The sequence below is a fragment of the Accipiter gentilis genome, chromosome 9 (assembly GCF_929443795.1).
Source record: "Accipiter gentilis chromosome 9, bAccGen1.1, whole genome shotgun sequence".
In the NCBI taxonomy this organism is placed as follows: domain Eukaryota; kingdom Metazoa; phylum Chordata; class Aves; order Accipitriformes; family Accipitridae; genus Astur; species Astur gentilis.
The window spans coordinates 23,925,382-23,945,255 of NC_064888.1; the positions used below are offsets into that span (position 1 = coordinate 23,925,382).

The window sequence follows — 19,874 nt, forward strand, 5'->3', positions numbered from 1 at the left end:
ATTCAAAATTCCATATTGTGTAAACTATTGATATTAATGTAATTGAGTTTGTAAACAATCCATTTGTGGAAGCTAACCTTAGACACTGTATTGACCCAAAATATCTAGTGCGGCTCATCTGCAAAATGAAGCATCAATGCCTGGAATTCATTAAAAGTGTTACATGTTTAATTTTTCCTGCCCTACAGCTCCATTGTCTCGTAAAATTTTTCCTTTGATGTCCCCCACTAAAAGAATTAAAGGAATATTGTAATTGAAATGTCATTAATAATTCACAGGACCCTCCTCCACCAGCAATACATCTGATGAAATATTAATTGAGCTCCACAGACTGACAGTCTGCAGAGGAGCACTTGCCTGTAATTTGAACCACGAGTCCTGATCTTGCTGTAGCTCAGACCTGCCAAGAAGGCAATTATCTGGATGGTCTTGCCCAATCCCATTTCATCTCCCAGAATTCCTCCTGCCTGCTGGCAGTGCAATTCCCAGAGCCACCTAACACCTGTTTGCTGGTACCTAAAACAAGGAAAAAGAAGATGGCAAATGTTTGATAATACAGATCATAACAGAAAGTACTCATGAATTAATCATTTGGCAAGGTTCTTACACTAGTTACAGTAACATGCTGGATCTGTGTTTTACATGAGTGCTGTATTTACCAAGTCATACATTTTTGATGGACTCAGACATTACATGTGACTTTCATTCTTTATGCAACACTAAACCATTTCTAATTAAACTGACAGTCCTGGTAATTAGAGGGTATTTTATTTAATGTATATTTTAAGTGTTAAAAGCAACTTGGAAAGCTACTCTAACAAAGCATTATCTTTTCAGAAAAGACGACATGTAAGGGTCTAGTAAATAATATTATTTGGAACATATGCCCTGAACTGAAGGAAAAGTTTGACTTGCAAGAGGTACACACTTTATACTCCACTGTGAAAATTGATCACATCTGCCAAAGCATGCTTTCTTTTTACATAAATCCATTTAATAACATTTAGTCTCTTTCAATGAAGAAAAAAGTCAACAAGGCAAAATGTTTTGGAAGGCAAAACAACAGAAACTATTCCAGCGAATGGGATGCAGCGGAGCATTATTACATGAGAGTATCAGGGCAGTTTCTACTCCCAGTCATTCACTGGAAATTGTATAAGCAACAATATAAAATACATTCTAATTAAAAGAAGTAGAATAGAAAGCAAGGCTTACGATAGCAAGCTAAAAAGGTGGAGGTAAGGTGCTGGACTGAGAATCACTTTAGGACATGCTTTTTTATAATGATATAAAATAGTGAGACCAGTAGGAATAAAACACCACATGTGTGGGTTAAATTGAAAACAGAACAAAGAAATGAAGAAACAGTATATTTAAATTGCATTTTAATCAAAATAAAATACATGTTTCAGCACTTCTGTGTCTTGTAACTTGGAGTAAGAACAAGGTTACTGATATCATTTTCCTGATGGCATGCATTCCTGGAGTGCAGAGCACAGCAAAGAGCAAAGCATTTTTTTTTAATTTTTTTTTTTTTTTTTTTTGTAAAATACGGATTGTTCATTTCAGGGCACTGTCTTGTGTGCATTTCAAAATCCTGTTTCATTCCTTGAACAAATAATATTTAGGACTACTGACAGCTAACAACACTAGTGTCTACAAAGTACTATTAAAAATCAATTTATGATGAGTTCTGTATGGATTTAGAGACTGCTAAACACAGACAAACAAACGACTTGAGTAGTTAGACGATCAAAGAACACATCTAATGGTTCAGACATCATACTATCTGCTGGTGTCTCAAATGCATTATACCAAGAAGCCCATAGAAAATCCCCTTTTATTAGAAATTAATTCACCTTAAAAATGCAGCAATCTAAAACCAACTATGAAACAGCTTGCAGGATTAGCTATAATTGAGTTAAGATGCTACCATTACTACATTTTATGAAGACAAAACATTTTCTAACAGAAATATTAAAGAATTGGAGAACCTTAATTCCAGTCAGAAGCTGCTCCCCCAGACTAATGTTGAGCATGTCTCTTCAGAAGACAATCACTCAAGAACTTCCTGACATTATTTTGTATTATTTCTTAGGATTACATCCAGTGCTTAAAAGCTAGCTGCATTTGCAAGCATCTTTCTCACTCCCTTCTCCTGAGAAAGTTTCACAGTAGAGAATTAAGTTTGTGAAAAACTCTGCTCCAAGGTTATCTAAAAATGGAAAAGATGCAGGTGCTTTCTTTGTATAATCATATAAACATGCAATAATTGCAACTATGCAAAAGTTAAAGTAACACCACCCCACTCCCCCCATAATTTTTTTATGGTTGTATGGAGAGATAATCAATTCTCTTTAATCTTATGCTTTCATTGCAGCAATTTTTATGTTTTGGTTTTTACTCCAAAAATACTGTAGAAGCAAAATAAAAGTGTTGCCTGGTCTGCCAAAATAATTATGTTTGGACTGTATTTCACATGAGCTATCATGCTGTGATGCATGCCTCAAAATTCACCCCAGTAGCTAGCAGAGTTTAGCTGCATTGTTGCTGAGACAAAATCGCATTTCAGACATATTAGGGAAATCACACACTGAAAGCAATAATGAAGAAATCTGGTTTCTTGTTTACACAGACAGCATTCTCTCACACTAAGTGCAGACAGTATAAGGCAATGTTTGTAAGTCATTCTTGCTCACTATATTTGGTTTTGTTCCACAGCAGCACCAATGGTATCCTTGCTGAATGTTCCTTAAAGCAGATAAGTATGTAGAAAAGAAACAGACTGTCCACTTTAACAGTCTTACCAAAGAACAAACTTACGGATCTACTATTTCTCGTGTGAGCTAACTTCTTTGGAATTCAACTCAACTATGCAGGAAGATCGCTTACAGTACACTGCTCTACACCTCCTTGGGTCAATATACTTCCATGTTTTGTACTAAACTTGCTCAGAACTCGAAGTTTAATGCCTACGGACTATGGGCCTTCCTACATTGGAGATTTCAGCATTTATGTTACAAGTCAGATGAATCATTCAATTGATCTTTCTAACCACTTAAAAAGTTTTGCCAACTGACTCATGCTTGCAGGGATACCCTTCATTAGCGAGGCTGGTATCTCTAAGATTAATTTTTAGCAGTCTGCTTTATTTCAATTCCCTTTGGGTTGCTCAGACAACACATTGTTCTCAGGACGATTACTTCTGTAGTACCTTTGGATAAACAACTAGAGATCACATATTGGCTGTATATGGTCCTGGTAACCAAGTCATTAATTCAATTCCATTTCAGATCTAGTGCTTTCCTTCTGAGGAACTGCAGGACAACAGTAATAATTTCTTTGAGGTTAAGACTAAGGGGTCCTGTTGGAAGGGATACCATGCACACCCATTATAAAGCAGGGCTTTCTACTACACTAATTACAAGATTTGAGAGAGTTAACTTTTGAAAGAGATGATGTTTTTCCTGCTCTGCCAAATGTTGCCAACAAAAATGAATTCAAGCCTGTTATGCAAGGGAGAGGTTATGGATGAAGTTAACTTGTCAGCTGCTAGCTTGTTTGGGCTGCCTTTTGTAAATAGTTTTTTGAGAAGAACTTGAAAGTGCCACCAAAGTCTCAAAAAACTGAAACAGAAAGCAGTCATGTCCAAATCTGTAATCCAGCATTAAATAACTAAAGAATGAGTTGTAGAGTGTTTTCCATCTACTAAAGGAACTAAGAATGTACTTTCCACATTTTACTGGGCAAAATGTTCAAGACTTTTATAATATGAATTATAAGTAGTTACTTTGAGTAGACTTTGAGTAGCTATTTAAAGTTGTCTATCGTTTTTTTACTGGCAGAAAATTTCACTCACTCCACCCAATCACAGGAACACCTACATTTCTTGTTTTCATTTATCACAACTTGCCAACAGCTTATTCTTGAAAGTAAACTCATTCTACCACTCCACACCTGAATTAAAAGCAAGCACTTATCAATAAAAGAAAGCATTTATAAAAATAGACAAGGAGAGCTTCTCAATTATTCATTTAGCTAACAGGCATTCACAACATTCACATCAGGCAGTTATCATCTGTATTTTCATGTAACTACATTTTGTGCTTGTAATAAATTGGTTTCTTTGAGGTTTGATCCTGGAGCCTTCTTTAAAGAAATAATCCTACAGAAACAACTTAAGTAAAAGTTACAGCAAAGGGCATCCAGAAATCACCGTGACTATCACTACTAATATTATGAACAGCACACAGCACATAATATTAAATAAAATACAATATACGTACTTAAAAAGCTTTTTGAAGAGAAATCCTGGTATTTTGAAACCCTCTTCAAATTCAGCGTCACTTTCTTCAGATAGTTCCTCAGCTGTGTGACATTCTTTGTCCTTCAAACGTTCTTTTTGCCACCTCCTAGAGTGACACAAGGAGTCAACATTCAATTATTACATAGAAAAGATACTACATGAAAACTACACTGAATTTTCAATCAGGTAAAAACCCAACTTCTTGTTATCTTAGGTTGCCTCTGGAGCAGCAAAAAAAAAGACAGGATAATGGATTAACAGAGTTCTAAAAAATCCAAAATAAAAGCCCCAACCCCCTCCATATTCTGGGAAAAAAGGATTTCTGAACTATTTAAAAATGTGAGGAAATTCACATTTTCCTCTCTCTTTTTTTTTTTTTTATTTTTTTAAAGTTATTTACCCTGATTTTTCTGTAAAGCTCTGCATTGCTTTCAAGCATTCAAGATAAACTGCATCTAGAGGTCGACATGCAAACTGTATCTTATTTCCAGCCTTGCTATGTGAAGTCCACTGTGTTTTAAGCTCATGGGCCAAGTGCCTTATGTTTTCAAAGCTACTAGCCCAATTTTATCCATATCAGGAAAAAGATGCATAATCATAACATTTTGAGTTAATTTCTGGCCCAAAGTTGACAACAGCATCAGTTATGGAAACATAACTTAAACAGTTTCACTAGCTTGATTTATATCCTGACCTAACTAGCCAAAAGGAGTGAGATAGAAGTCACTGTTAAAAATTTTCCTCAAACAAGTACCCATAAGACAGCTACCATCCCTGACATTTTGGACTTCCAAGCTGGCAAACAAACCAGAAGACACTATAAAACATCTCAAGCGTTGCTCCAAGTCTTTAAGACTTCAGCCATGCTGCTATCTAGCTCAGCCATGTCAAGAGCAGACACGACTGGCACAGTGTCATGTACAGTACCGTAACTTCTTCCAGCCCGGTACGAGAAGTGTCTTCTCCACCAGAGAAAAATCCTGTCAGCTAAAACTGTTTAAAATAAAATTTGATTCACGTTTTCTATCTTGAACACATTAGTGAATGAAAAACCAACCAAACAACCAACCAGGCAATGAAGGTCTAGCGTTCCCCTTGTATTTTTTGACTACATAAGCAATTCTGGGGGCAATTAAACCAATGATGCCTGTCTTCCTAAGGACACTACTCTGCTTTCTGTGGTATGAAATAAGGTGAAAATAGTAGCAGAGACTCTTCTTGCTGTTAGGTCATTCAAAATCATCTTCCACAGGATCTGCAAACTCATAACAAGACTTAAACTCAAGCTGTGTTTTCTCCAGTAGGCAGCATTAATGGAGTTTCTCTTGTCTTCCTGACCACTTACTTCAGTGAAACTTGTTGGAACTTCCTCTTAAAGGCTTCTGCATCTCTGGCAAATTTGTTTAAAACAAACTTGAGTTAGGAACAAGAGAACAGGGAAGAAGTTCAACACTTCATGTACAACCAACACAATCATACGCCCTTTCTCATGAAAGCAGCTAATTACGACAGGTTTCTAGATCAGATTTTCACCAGTATCTTTTGAGAAAATATGTACAGTCCGCCTTTCTGGAACCAGTCACAAACTTGGAACCATGGTATTGTTTTATGAAGTGAAAATAAACACCACCACCTCCAAATATACACCTTGCAATAACTGCCAAAACCAACTGCACTGAAAAACTGACTACGACAATACAATGCCGGACAGGTTTAGAAAGCCAGCTTCACTGGAATATATTTTGATCTCAAGTCAGGAACTCTTCAGAAGCAAAAACTGTGATGGAGAGAAAAAGCAGCATATGCAGGGGAAAACTCCAAGATGGACAAAAATAGTCTTCAGTTTTCTGATTAAAAACTGATGAGCTGCTAATGTTATTATTGGATTGTTCTTATTTCATTATATGAAATCATATATCCAGTTAAGTAGTAAAAAAAGAACTTACTAAAAGTATATAGTGTCAAAGTCTCCCCCACAGATACTTTTTATATATCTATCCTAACACAGGAATGGAAATCTCTATCCCAGACTAACAGCCTGTTAAATGTTTGATTTAAGACAATAACATTCATGCTCTGGAGTCTAGCAGACAGATATGATACATTCTAGAGGCACAGCATAAAAATGCATTTATTTTTGTTCAGTACTACAATGTTGGGCTATGAGGCACAGATGGTCAATTATTCTGAGTTCCAGAAAGATCAATGATTCAAATTGACAAATGCTGACAGTCATTGCTTCAGACTGTGTCATTATTGGAACTGAGACATGTCAGAACTTGATTATTTTAACTGACTGGGTTATGACAAGACTCAAACCAAGAAAGAAAACTCCTACTTACCACAGTAAAATCAAAACAATTGTAGATTACAAAGCTTCCAAAGTGACAGCTAGGTAAAAAGTCCATATTAAACTCAAGCAGGGCAATAATTTGTACAAGAGTTTGCTTCTAATTCTATATTCCAATAGGAATCGCCACTAGCCAACACTGGAGCTTCAGTCTCCCCTGGGAAGAAACAGATTGCCCTCTAGTGTACATTAGAAAAAGTGATCCAGAAACAATCAAGAATAAACATTTCTGAGATTAGTTCGTAGCTGTCCAGGAATTTAGGCACTTTACCTTAATGTAACTACTATATTTTCTGCAAGAAGTGTGACCAATGTTGGGATTTCTCTTAAAATTATTAGATATCTAGAAAATGCGTATGTCTAGAATTCGAGCTAATAAATCCCATACTTAATTTTTCTAAAGAAAAGTGTATTTTATATACACTGTATACACTTTACAGAAGTGTGTAATTAGGAAAGCTGTACTATTGAAGGCTCTGGCACTACATCTCTTCCAAAGGTCTGGAGGTTTTTTTGCCCTCGATTACCAGTTTAAAGAAAAAGCAGCAATTTGTTGTTACCACTAACAACTTTCAAAGTTTGAAGAAGCTATTCAGTTTTTGAAAGCCTGTGAACTTAGTGGAAGACATTGTATTAAGATATTCTACACTAAAACATCATCATTTTCTTTAAAAAAGTGTAAATATCTAAATGGCTGAAGCAATGGGAGGTCAAACGCTATTCGTTAGACCAGATCAGTCACTTGGTCATTCTGGTCTTGTACCTTTCCCCAGAAGTCAAACTGTAGAATAAGAAACAGCAGTAGTTCAAAGTTGACTTAACTACATGGTAACTCCTGACTGACCATTTGGTCAATATATTCCTTATGCACCTCAGTTAGACATCATTAGTATGCCTAAACAATCAGCAAATACAGGTTTTACTGTATTACCAAGGTCTCTTGAAAATAAAAGCATGACCTTTGAGAAATCTATTTTATGTTGTCCATGCTTACTGACATACGGTATTATCCTGAAAGTGCAGTATAAAAGCTATATATCATACAATTAAAACTTTCATCTAAATAATGTATTCAGATACTAAGCCCATTTCCCACTTATTGCAATACCCTAGAAAGAAATTCTGCAGCCAAAACAGTAATGAGCACAATTTGATTTTTTCAAAAAAATACAGTCAGGAACCAAACTGAGTGTTTAATATAGTTTGCATTTGTGAAGCACAATATGTTTTCTGTTTTATACAGCTAAGAATCCCTTACAGATTATTCTAATTTGCTAAATTGAAGCATTCAGCATTACTTTTCTGATCTAACTTTTTATGGTCTTGGGTGGATTTAATTGGTACGTCCTAACAGATGAAATACATGCAGTTAGTACCGCAAGTCTCCACAAGTAAATTAAGACTGATGTAGACAATTACACACTTGAGCTTAGAATGAAAGGTGTACTTGGCGAGTGGGCCAAAATATATCTTCATTTGTGTCTTGGCTTTGTCATTTTAAAGAGCAGTTAGGATGCTCTAAGAAAGTATCTTTCAGGAAAGGTAATATTTAATCCTTTTTTAATTTATAAATCTGAAACATCAAGATATTCAGTGACTCAGATATTTCAAAGAGAGCTAGCACATGAAAACTGACCTGATTTGAGAAAAACAACTTATTTTTAAGCAAATTTTATTTTTTTTCGTTTGGTTCTTTGTATCAACTGCTTTGTTGCACTGATAGCCACAACTTCCAGGTACTCAGCTGCTTGGATGTCACTTGGGAGTCACGGAAAGAAGTAGCTTTCTTAGCCTTGCTTTTGAGCACTTGACAGCAATTAAAGAATTCAAACAACTGTACTACACAAACTATACAGAATACACAAGATAACACAGATATAGCACTTATCTCCAATAACATGACATGCAATTCCTTCCTTGAAGCAGCATGCAGATACATACCAACAAATGTTATGGGAGTAGTGACCATAAGACTGCTAATTTTTTGTTTTGACTCCAAGCTATTACCTTATGCAGACACTGTATTAGTTATGTCAATAGTGTAACACATTAACTACGTATATTATAAGCAGCAAAAATTCCTTGGTTATGCTCAAAACATTAATGTGCAAAAAAATCTTGATAAGCTGCAGTTTCCAAATCTGCAAAGTCTTGACAATAATACAAGAAAACCATGCAGCAGTATTCTTGTTGAGAACAAAGAAAATGTTTATTTCCTATGCATTTAATCTGCATACAAGGTTACTTTTATTTTGTGATCCTAAGTAAAAGAAGCCAAAACCAGGTGCGTTTTCACTCATTCCATATCTTCAAAGAAACTGGCTCTGCCATGACCTGACCATTCCACAGGGCAGGAGGCAACAGGTTAAGATTCCACCAGCACCAATCTTGAACACTTCTAGACCAAGATGGTCACTGCTGAGTATGACAAAATATAAATTGATAACATACCTGCTGATGGGGATCAAGTCTCTGAGACATTCAGCACCATCCTAGAGACTGAACCCTAATCCTCTGAGTTCAGCTGGTAGTAGGTGGTATGAAGGACAGTTTGGAATGATACGCTACATTTCACTGAATCTTAAACTTACATTTCAGCTGCTTGACAGTATCCTACTTACTTACCTTACTCTCCATAACCCTTATGTTCCTTGCTACTGTTCATTATTCTTGCAAGTTATGATTCACCTTAGATGTTAACCTTTTCAGAACAGAACATTTTTCCCCTGCGTGTCTGCACAGCAACATGGCACCAGTAACAGTAATTAGAGAAAGGCAAGACCCACACAAGGGGAAAGAACTGAAATTACTGAGAGCATGAGCTGAATTCTGTATAGCTAACTTTTACTTTTCCACATGCCACTGATCACATCTTGCTTTGAGTGACTAGGCCGACCACTGCAAGTAGCCTTTAGCAGGAAAGAGCCGGGTGCTCTCCTGCCTGCCCTGTTTACTGCAGATAACACCAGCTCCTGTTCTGAAAACAGCCTCTTGTTCTAGAGATGCTTTGCAGTCCTGCAGTTAGCTAATTATCATGCTTTAACAACATCATTGTAGTTTCCCCTTGACACAGACCAATCTCTTCAAGTCCCATCTCTAAAGTTTTAATGTTAAGGAAACTCATTTTCAATCTTTAAGAGTGTAGGACTGTATTCAGCGTCAAGCATAAGACTAAATGTTCAGAAGACTAAAGGAATCCTAAAGGATTTTCCCCTGCCTCTCTCAGGGGTAAAATATACCATAATCTCACCCATTCGTTTGCATTCAAAAGTAAAACTGACATGAAACAAGACATAAATGTAAGCAAATGACAGCATTTCTATAGCATTCTTAATATGTTTCTTAATTCACTACATTTTATTTTCTCATGGCATTTCCCGTAATGAAGATTACCTGGGGGTGTCAGCATAAAAACGTCAATGTGGACAGCTGCAGCTTAACAGCCACAATAACTGTAGCTATGAAATTTTTAAGAGATGTAGTGTTTTGGTAGCAATTACAGTTATTGATATTTCTAAAATTCATTTAGGCTTTTATTGTAACTTTAGTAACCAAAAGAAACGTAGTCTATGATATGACTTTGCTAAGGATAAATTGTCACAATCTTAACGTTATTAAAAAACGTGTTTGAATGAATTTAAACTGTGAGTCATATTAAAACTTTCAATCAAAATAAATTAGTCTTGATGAAAACACTGAATTAAAAATGATTTAATATTGGTCTAATTTAAATGTGAAGAGTAGTTTTATTCAATAAAATAGTAAATACTTTACCAATTAAGTACAATTAATTTTTGTTAATGCATCCAATTAAAAACATATTTCTTTTTGACCCTTTGGACATTGTTCAGATTAGCCTCTTGCTGAAATCTTCTATTCAAGAGCAATAAACTATGCTCTAACTTTGAAAAGCAGCATCCTGGGATTGCAAACCTATTGCCTCATATCAGCTCCTGATCTGCCTTTGTAACCTGGGATGTGAAAGCGAAGTTGGGCTCCTCCTACCTGAGGTTTTCTTACCAGTAATTCTACAACTGTGAGTACCTCTGTCAGAAGATACCTCCTCCTCCACAGCAACTCAGGCTCTCACGACAGAAAGAGATGGTGTTTATACCTCTACTTCTTGACCCCTCTCTGATACAAGTTCACTTAAATATGTAAAATTTTATATTTCCATAGAAGTGTAAAATTCGAGTCTCCCAAGAATTAACCAAGTCCCTATGCTAGGCTTTACCACTACTACATCAACCATCCTTCGCTGACAGCCCTAATATATATCTTCCTCTCACTCTAGAGCAGCTGTTTTCAAGTTGGAATCCATCATTTTCTAGAGGACTATAAAACTACTTGAAAGACATTCACTAAAGGTAATTAATTAAAAGTAAGCATACTATCAACAAGCTGAAGTTCATTATATGAAGCTCAACCCCTATACTAGAAAAGAGACAACATGCCAGTGGTTAGAGAACAATTAAAACAAAACAACCATTTTAGTGATCTTGATCTTTTGACTCCCAGTATGTGCGGAAATGTCTCTTAACTTCACTGGCATGTCTAGTTAGCATCAGTAGAGAAAACATCTCAACAGCACACTGTAGTTACAGAGAGATCATCAACACACAGGTTACACAAATTTCATAAATCACAGATTAGCACAAGGTGTTTCAGCTGCCATTTTAAAAAAATAACTTGTGTTCTTAGCTGTATTTCCCCACCTAACATACTAGACTCTCCTTAGAAACCTTACTCAGTTTACAACCTTAGGTCATCATAGCAACATAAAACACCACTACTACCACCATTATCACTATCTCTTTAGATAGGGATGTTTTTACCCTCACTCGCATCAAGAACAAAGAGGAAAATCACTGTCAAAATGAGCTGCTCTGTTTAGACTTGACTAACAGCAGTATAGATGTCCAGTCTTCATTACTTATGTCTTCTAATATAAGCTATGCAAGAGACCATGTGCTAATAATCAAATAATATAGATATAGTCCTTTCCAGTATACATTTTTTTACAAGTTTAAATTCAAAAGATCCTTTTAATATTTGGTTTCAAATAAGCCCGTTAGCCATATAAACTGTATGTAATTGCCTTGGATTTCAGATTCTACAAAAATAGTATGTAACTATAATTTATTCAAATGATTTCTTCTTGACTAGCAGTTAATTATTTCAAGCCAAAAACTAAGCATCTCACCCCATTCCAAACCAAAGATTTCTCTCTCAGTGGAGAAGTGCCATCCCTCTGAAGAGGGAGGGCACTGTCTGTCTGCATTGTAATTTTGTCTATCAAACAGAAGACTTTTTTTTTTTTTTGAAAGGTAGTTACGATCTACAGACAAGGCAGTACTTTGGTGTAAAGCTGCCAAGTAATATGCTGTTTCATATCTACTCAATTTTGAGCACATTCACAATTCTGCAAACAACAAACAAACACTGATACACAAATAGCTTACTACTGAAGGACCTATAACAATCAGAAAAATCTAACAGCAATATCCTTGTAATCAAGAGGTATGTCTGATTCCTTTTGGAAGGCTATGATCATTTTGACTGTCTTGTTTTCCTTACTTCAATTCCTAGCAGTGTATTACAGACATTGCCCTTTGCATGTTCAAAATCATTTGTTAATGTTACTAATATAAATGTCTAGGACTAACCTTAGTCTCTGTTTATAATAGTCTTCATCTCCATCATCTCTCCATCTCTTTACTTTGCGCTTCCCCAGTGTATGCTCCTCTTCTTCAGAGCTTGGAAAGAAGTCAGCATCATCTTCAGCTCCTTTAAAATCCCTCTTCACCAAATATTTTCTTTTTCTTGACAAATTCCTAAGTTCATAATCAGAATCATTCTCAACATGAGAAGATGCCTGCTCTTCCTCCTCTTCTGCTGCTTCTGGGTCAAAGATCTCCTCATCAGGTACATACTCAGACTCTCCACTATCATCCTCCTGTTTACGCCTGAACTTCTTGGCCTCAGGGTATTTCTTTTCTTTTGGAATCTCTGCCTTTGACTGAATCTGAAGGGCATGCTTCTGAAGTTTTCTCATGTGTTCTTTTAAGCGCTTCTCTGTTTTTGACATGCCTTTACCCCTTTTTTCCTTTGTAGTAGATATAGGAGCTATGCACTGAACATTTTTGGCTTGTGCTTTCTTCTTTGCTCCTTTGTGAAAGGATATCTTCTTTCTTTCAGATGACAGCTTAGCTTGGTCTGCTAAGTACTTCTCAAAATCAGATGCTTCATTTAGCATTAATCGTCGGGTATTCCTCTCTGGCTTCTGAGGTATTTTAGTTCCAAATGGAGTCATCTGGCCAGTACGAATAAGCTCTTCCCACTCTGTTTCCTGAACAGGCATAAGCATACTGCCAAGACATGACGGACCAGGTTCTACAACAAAAATCAGAACATCCAGCATGCCTTTTACACCTTCTGAATAACTCAAATGCAGGAACAAGGGTGTTTTGTTTTGGTGTCGTCCCGTCCCGTCCGTCGTGTCCCCCCCCCCCCCGCTTTATATACATTCGGTTCAGTTTTTATATACAACTTAAAAGTCCAAATTTTTGTCACACATAATACCTGAAGTTCAAAATAGGCAAAACCCAAGAAAACAGAAAGCCGAAGAAGTCAGACTGTAACTTTTACTTCAAACTACTTCTCAAACTTCATATAGGAAACATTACACATACTATCAAAATGCAAATACTTTTGAAACAACACACAGAGCAAGAATTACCATAAAATTACAGTCCCCCGTGGCACATGAACTCTGGTGTGTTCCCTATGCTGTCAATTCAACCCATGTCACCATGTTCAGTGCAAGAAACCACTGAGTTCCCATATGCAGCAACATCGTTCATTTCTATTTTATTATTGATTTTTCAGTCCCACTCATATGCTTGAAATGTGACATTTACATTACCATACAAGGACAGACACAAATCTTACAAAACACATAAAAGACTGCCTTCCCACATGCTTCAAAAAACCAAAACCAAACCAAAACAAAACCCCCAAACCCATCCTCCTACTCTACAATACTAATATTAGGATAATGACTTTAAAAGTTGCACTGGCTGCACAGCACATTGCCATAAAAGAGCTCTTCAGTTAAACTGCATTCACAGTTACTATACACATTAACACAAACTAATTGATGTTTAAAACCAAAGAGGGGGAAAAGCTCTTGAATTCAGGAAGCTGAATTCCAGCCTGGTCCAAAATTTCTAAATAGCTGTACCACAATTGCCAGCACTGCATGCTACTGTATACAGTCCCATCTGAAGTGCTGTATTTATCACCAAAACACGTTTAACAAGTAATGATGATGCATCAGGTATGAAACACCTCCCTCTCCACCACCTTAGTTTCTCAAACTATCGGAACTGCTCAGCTCCATTTCTTCTGTCTTGTAGTCCATTCATTTGCTAGTTACATTGCATCACACCAGGTGCCTGAGTTTTACCGCGTGAACCCATTCAAAGAAAGAGGATTAAAGATGCTTTTCTACCAAGAAAAGTTTACTGAGGTTTTGACTCCTGTAAGTTTTGTTGAATCTGGAATCCACTGCAGCCACATCTGCAATGGACAAATAGCAGAAAGAGTTTACACCTTTGCACACAATAATATAACCCAAAGGCGATGTGCAAATGTCAATGGGGTTCAAACTTGCCCTGCAGAATACTGCAGATTAGTGACTGTGGCCAAGACACAGCCAAGCTGGAGTTATAAAATCCAAGCTCAATTTGCAGACAGTAGTGATAAAGAACACCTAGTGAAACAGAGAGAATAAATATCCTGCTTTGGAAGAAGCCTTACTTTATTTTACTTTTTTTTTTTTTAAATCACAGTGCAGCCTGAAAAAGAGAAGCACTTCCCCCTTCCATTTCTAGTGATACATCCCAACAGTAAGAAAAAACAATTTTGTTAATGCTGATTGATAGCATCCAGCATATAAAATGTAATTCAATCATGATGTTAGTCATCTTTATCAAATTAGCTGTGAAAAAAAATGTTAGAATTTCCAATTTATTAAGCCCAATACTCTAATGTGCCTCAGCCATCCCTACTGAGCTGAACACGGATTAACATCCATTTTTTAAAACTTCCCACATGAATATGCCAAGATCTGCAATTTTGCAGGTGCAGAGAGTAAGTGTTCTTAACTCTCTCATTAAAAGCAAACCACTGAAATTTACTTCCTTATTGGCAAAGATCTTGCAAACTAGCTTCAAACAACAACAACAAAAAGCATTACATCAAAGTAGAACAGAACTTTCAGCCTTCTCCCATACCTTCATCTTCCTCTAATTCAATCTCATTTACTTTATCAAGAATCTCCGTTCCACCAAGAATTGCTTGGAGACGCTTTTGTTTTGCCTTGATCTTCTTCAGCTGTTGCTCCTTGAATGACAAGTAGATACATAATTTAATTTTTAATCTGTTTCATACACTTGCTATCCTTTTAAACAAGACAAATTAATACATTTGCAGTATTTTCCACCAGAATCTCATATTCAAATGTTCACAGTATTGCATTTGAAACAAAAAAAAGTGTAAAAAAGTGACACCACAATATCTGTAGCGCTCCAACCCCCAGAACACACACAATTTTGTGTGTGCAATCATCTTGCAATATGCATACAGTAAGATCAGATTGTTTATACACAAATTTCACATGCACATTGCGCATTTTTATGTACATCCTTTGAGGTCATTTTATGAATGTGTCGATTCTAGTGAAGGAAGCCCATCAAGCAGATTGTGAGATGCGCAGAGAACACCAAAAGATTTGGTCATGATTTGCAAGGCTGGGTTGATGGTTAACAAGCCACTAAAAACAGCTATAAGATTTATTTATCATCCCAGAAGTGTTGGAATGTTTTGTTAGAAAGAAACTGAAATTGTAAATCAGACCATCATCCTAATATATATGGTTGTACACAGTTAATTCAGGAGTGGTCACAGCTAATTTAACAGCAAAAACTATGAAAAGTGAAATTACTTTAAAAAAAAATAAGTGAAAAAAAATCAACATTACAGATGCTATAACAAGTATAGTTCATTCCTGCTACGAAAATAATTCATAGCTAGCTCTACTGTTACACCTTTTATCTGATTGTAATTCCTTGGTGTCGCTAACTTTCACTTATGAAACAAGAAATTCCAACCAGTAAAATAAAGACATAGGCAATGTAACTTTCCACATTTGTAACTCCATTCTTTGGGAATATTTCCTTACCTAGAGAGGCATGTATTTCAGTAAAAATCAAGTTCATGGCAAAATGAGCAATTTTTTTCTTTTCGGTGAGGAATGGTTCACTAGCCTGGCCGTATCTTCATGTAGCACTTATCAAACCACTAAGGGTAAGTATATTCATGTATGGTACAATGTATTATCTCCTGTGTATGCACTATAATCCTTGCTACCAGAGTACTTTATAACATAAAACACTCCCTGTATGACAGCTCTAAGGAAATATCTGTCTTTTACCAGTCATTAATTTCCCATGTGTCTCAATAATGGAAGAATTCAGTTGTCTTTAACCATTTATTTTTTCTTCAATGCTACAAAAGGAATAGTACTAAAAAGCACTCCTCCATGCATAAGGTAGCTCAAGACCAGGTTTAAATACACTGCCAGCCTCCAAACAGCCTCAAAAACACTCCTGTGGTTAATTGGGACTACTTTTACAAATTATAGTTGTCATACAGGGATTTATTCTTACACTTCAAGGACTGTTAGAGATGGCTAACAATGAACATTCAATGAGGTTTGAACTTTCCCTGCAACTAACGCTTGTGTAAATTACTGCAATATGAAAACAAGTAAAATAGTGTCCAATTACATGATCACTCTTTAGTGGTAAGTCTGATTTAATGCATTTCTTCCCACTACTTCCAGCTACTTGTTCCTAGCCCTGTGCCGCTGTTCAGTACTGTCCCTCTCACTCTCTTAATTGGCCAAATTGCGAGCACAGTGTTATCCAAGTTGCTGAAATGGTCAAGGTTAAAAAACAAACAACTGAATGACTCCATGGCAAATGGCCTGAGACTGGGAAGAAGTATCTGAGGGTAAAGGACAATTAAGTTTCTCAGTCAGGTTTATCATTAGAAAAAATATTAAGGTGAATTTCCATCAGATGGTGAGCTGACCAGAAGTTTCCCCTCTTTTCAGATCTCCTTCTTCTTGTTCACAGCTGTACAGGTCTATCGCTTACATTACCCTGATGCCTGATAGATTGCTCTGCAAGCTCCTTTAACTTACTACTCTGGCAGAAAAAGGCTGGAGCAGTTTCTGCCAAATCACTGAGTTAAAATGGCTCACAGGAAGGAATGATATGTACTGGTACAAGAAAGATACAGACCATGAAAAAGGATTAAGAAAAGGAAGGTAGGGAATGAAGACCACAAGAACCGAGATTTAGGTCAGCTATAAAATCGTGCCCTAACAATGCTTTGCTAATTCTCCAAATACTACCGGGAGAGATTTAATTAAATTAATGCATATCAGTTTTCTGAGGACGTCCTGGAATTTCAGTTTTACAGCTTGTTCTGAAACTTAGAATAAAAAAAATAATTCAGCTCTTACTTTCACATCTTTAATTTAGTTATTTACATTTTTTTGGTAGAAAATTAAACCATTTAAAAGGGAAGGAACAGCAATTGTAGACTGACTCTGAACTATATAATTAAGCAAGAATTGTATCACATAATCCAAACTTTAAGCCAAGCACAAGCTAAGTATTGTCAGTAGGAAATTAACGTAATCCAATCACCTTGTTATATTTTTGCCGTTTTACAGAATCTAGTTTTCTGTTTATATCTTTGTTGTTGGCTGCTTGAGGTGAAAGTTGCTCAATAATTTTATTTATTTGTTTCAGAGATGTTGTACATGATCTGAAAAAACAAGAAGATTACAATGTACTAGTCAACTCCAGAAAGAAAAATACCACATTCTTGATTCAGACAATTTAGAAATTCCAGGAAATTTAAGGTAATATTTAAAAAGGTCTAAAAGTAAGTTTCTAAATAAGCATCTTATATTTAAACAACACTGGAAATACTAAACGCTTTAAAAAGTTGTACATCATAAAATATTTTTAAACAAAATTTTGCTAATACTAGAATTCCAAAGGCAAGGAAACTTAAACCACTGCAATATTTAGTACTCAAAAGTTACGAGTCTGATGATGATAATAAGCAAGTGATATTGGTTGCTTTTATTACTCATGGTAAACAAAAGACAAAACAAAAATCTGAGTGGAAAATCCCATGTTTTCATTTTCTAAAACTGTTTTAATAGTTGATGCCATTATATAAGGAAGGCTATTTCTTTTACCTTTACAACACCTCTTTTACAAAATGTATAGATTACAAGATATAAATACAGTTTCAGGAAGACAGACTAGCTCAAAGAATTAATAGCACATAACATTAAATTTTCCTTACTCACACACTACCATTTTTCGTGTTTCCATACAGAATATGAAATTAAGGTTGAACCACATATTATAACCTAGTATCATCTGTTTCTGCTGTTGAATTTGTTCGCAAGGAAGGAGATACTGGCCCACCATCAGAAGCACCAAATCTAGGTTTGTTGATTCAAATAGCAGATTTCGTAAGGATATACAAATTAGCATCTCAAAGCATTATGAAAAATGTCAAAGAAAACTCTTTACAACACCTGCAAAGCAGCCATTATTCCCCTCATATGCAAAGAAAAGCACTACATAAGTCTCCTCAATTGTCAGGGAGGAAATTGTTGGACCACATTTCTCTCCAGCTCTAATTTGGATTCTACCACTGTTCTCCTAGGAGACGTATTCTACCAGCTCCCCAGCTATCACTGCCATCTTCACTTCTCCATTCTTTCAACACTTTTGAACCATCCCATCCCCTTTGTTAGTCTTCTGTTTTGTTGCTTTAAGTATACCACCTTCTTGCACATCTCCTACCTTTTGGCTCTTGCTTCCTTGGCCCTAGGGACTCTTGACACATATTGCTACCATCTTCTTCCACAAAGCTTCATTTAAGAGGACTGCAGGATTTTAACAGGCAACCATTTTTTATTCTCCTCCTTCTGCTTAAATTTGCGTGTGCATTATAGAATCATGCAGCTTCTACCATGAACTCCATGCCAACTGCTCAAAAACTATTTCTTGCCTGATTCTACCTCTAGTCATGCATTCACCGTGCTACAGGACTTTAACCAACTCTATTATGCTCTACTTGTACATCTTTACTTTTGTTAGTCCCTCTGCTCAACAAAACAGCTATATCTCTGCTGATCTTCTCCAAAATCAACTTTCAGACTTGCATGTTACATCTTATACAGATGAGGTTCTACAGGTCTGCATAAACCATTTGCATCCCCTCATGTAAATCTCATTTTACGACTTTAAGCAGAAGGTGAAAATAGGGGGGTAAGAAAAATCATAGGATGTTTCTTAAAGAAAACCAGGAAAATATCAACTAATTGATAATGCCCTGCACCATTCTTTCAATAACTGCATAATCTAATTACAATGGTTACACTACTCCATTTGTCCTTTCAGTGACCATCTTACACATTATGTCCTTCTGCTACATAACATCTGAAATTAGGTTCCAGTCTCGGAAACTTATCTAACTTTGCATCTCCACACCCAAACTGGAAAATTAATGAAGTGCATAAAATTAAGCGTATGCATAATAAGAGAGCTATGCGAGAGTTCACATAGGTAATGGAGGCCTACAGCACTCTTGAGCACTAAAATCCAACATTAATGCAATACAGAGAAAGATGCACAGGTAGAATTATTTACCTGTAGTAGTTCACACGGTAACTCTACAATGAGACTAGAAACAGAAAGGGAGATCTAAGATCAAAACTTGAAAGAGGCTCCCATCCCTCAAAGTCTTCTGCTATCAATATACCATGTTAATTAAGCATTTGATTCTTTTAAGGTATCCTTAAATACTTCATACAAGCACTTGTGATAAGGTTGTTTTGGTTGTAGCACACTCATGATACGAGTCATCAAAGTTACAGAAAGCACATAACCAGAAGCAGATAACCCTATGAAGCATACAGAATTGAAGAAGTGGCACTTTGTCTGATTATTACTTTGAATAATAGAGTATAATGCAATTCTACACTGCCCAGAAAACAGACATACATCTTGGTAAGGTAGGAGACAAAGAAGAAAAAGGACATGCACTGTCCTCTAC

The 19,874-nt window shown here is 36.2% G+C and overlaps 1 protein-coding gene across 5 annotated transcripts in view; it reads right to left on the reverse strand.

Annotated features, from left to right (window-relative positions):
* Positions 1–19,874, reverse strand: part of ERCC6 (ERCC excision repair 6, chromatin remodeling factor) — a 48,844-nt gene that overhangs the window by 27,159 nt on the left and 1,811 nt on the right. For all 5 annotated transcript variants that reach the window (XM_049810448.1, XM_049810447.1, XM_049810446.1 and 2 more), the window contains 5 exons: positions 17,438–17,558; positions 14,954–15,062; positions 12,323–13,049; positions 4,287–4,412; positions 358–516 (listed from right to left, as the gene is read on the reverse strand). In XM_049810448.1, coding sequence (XP_049666405.1) covers positions 358–516; positions 4,287–4,412; positions 12,323–13,049; positions 14,954–15,062; positions 17,438–17,558 — 1,242 coding nt within the window. The remainder of the gene's footprint in view (positions 1–357; positions 517–4,286; positions 4,413–12,322; positions 13,050–14,953; positions 15,063–17,437; positions 17,559–19,874) is intronic.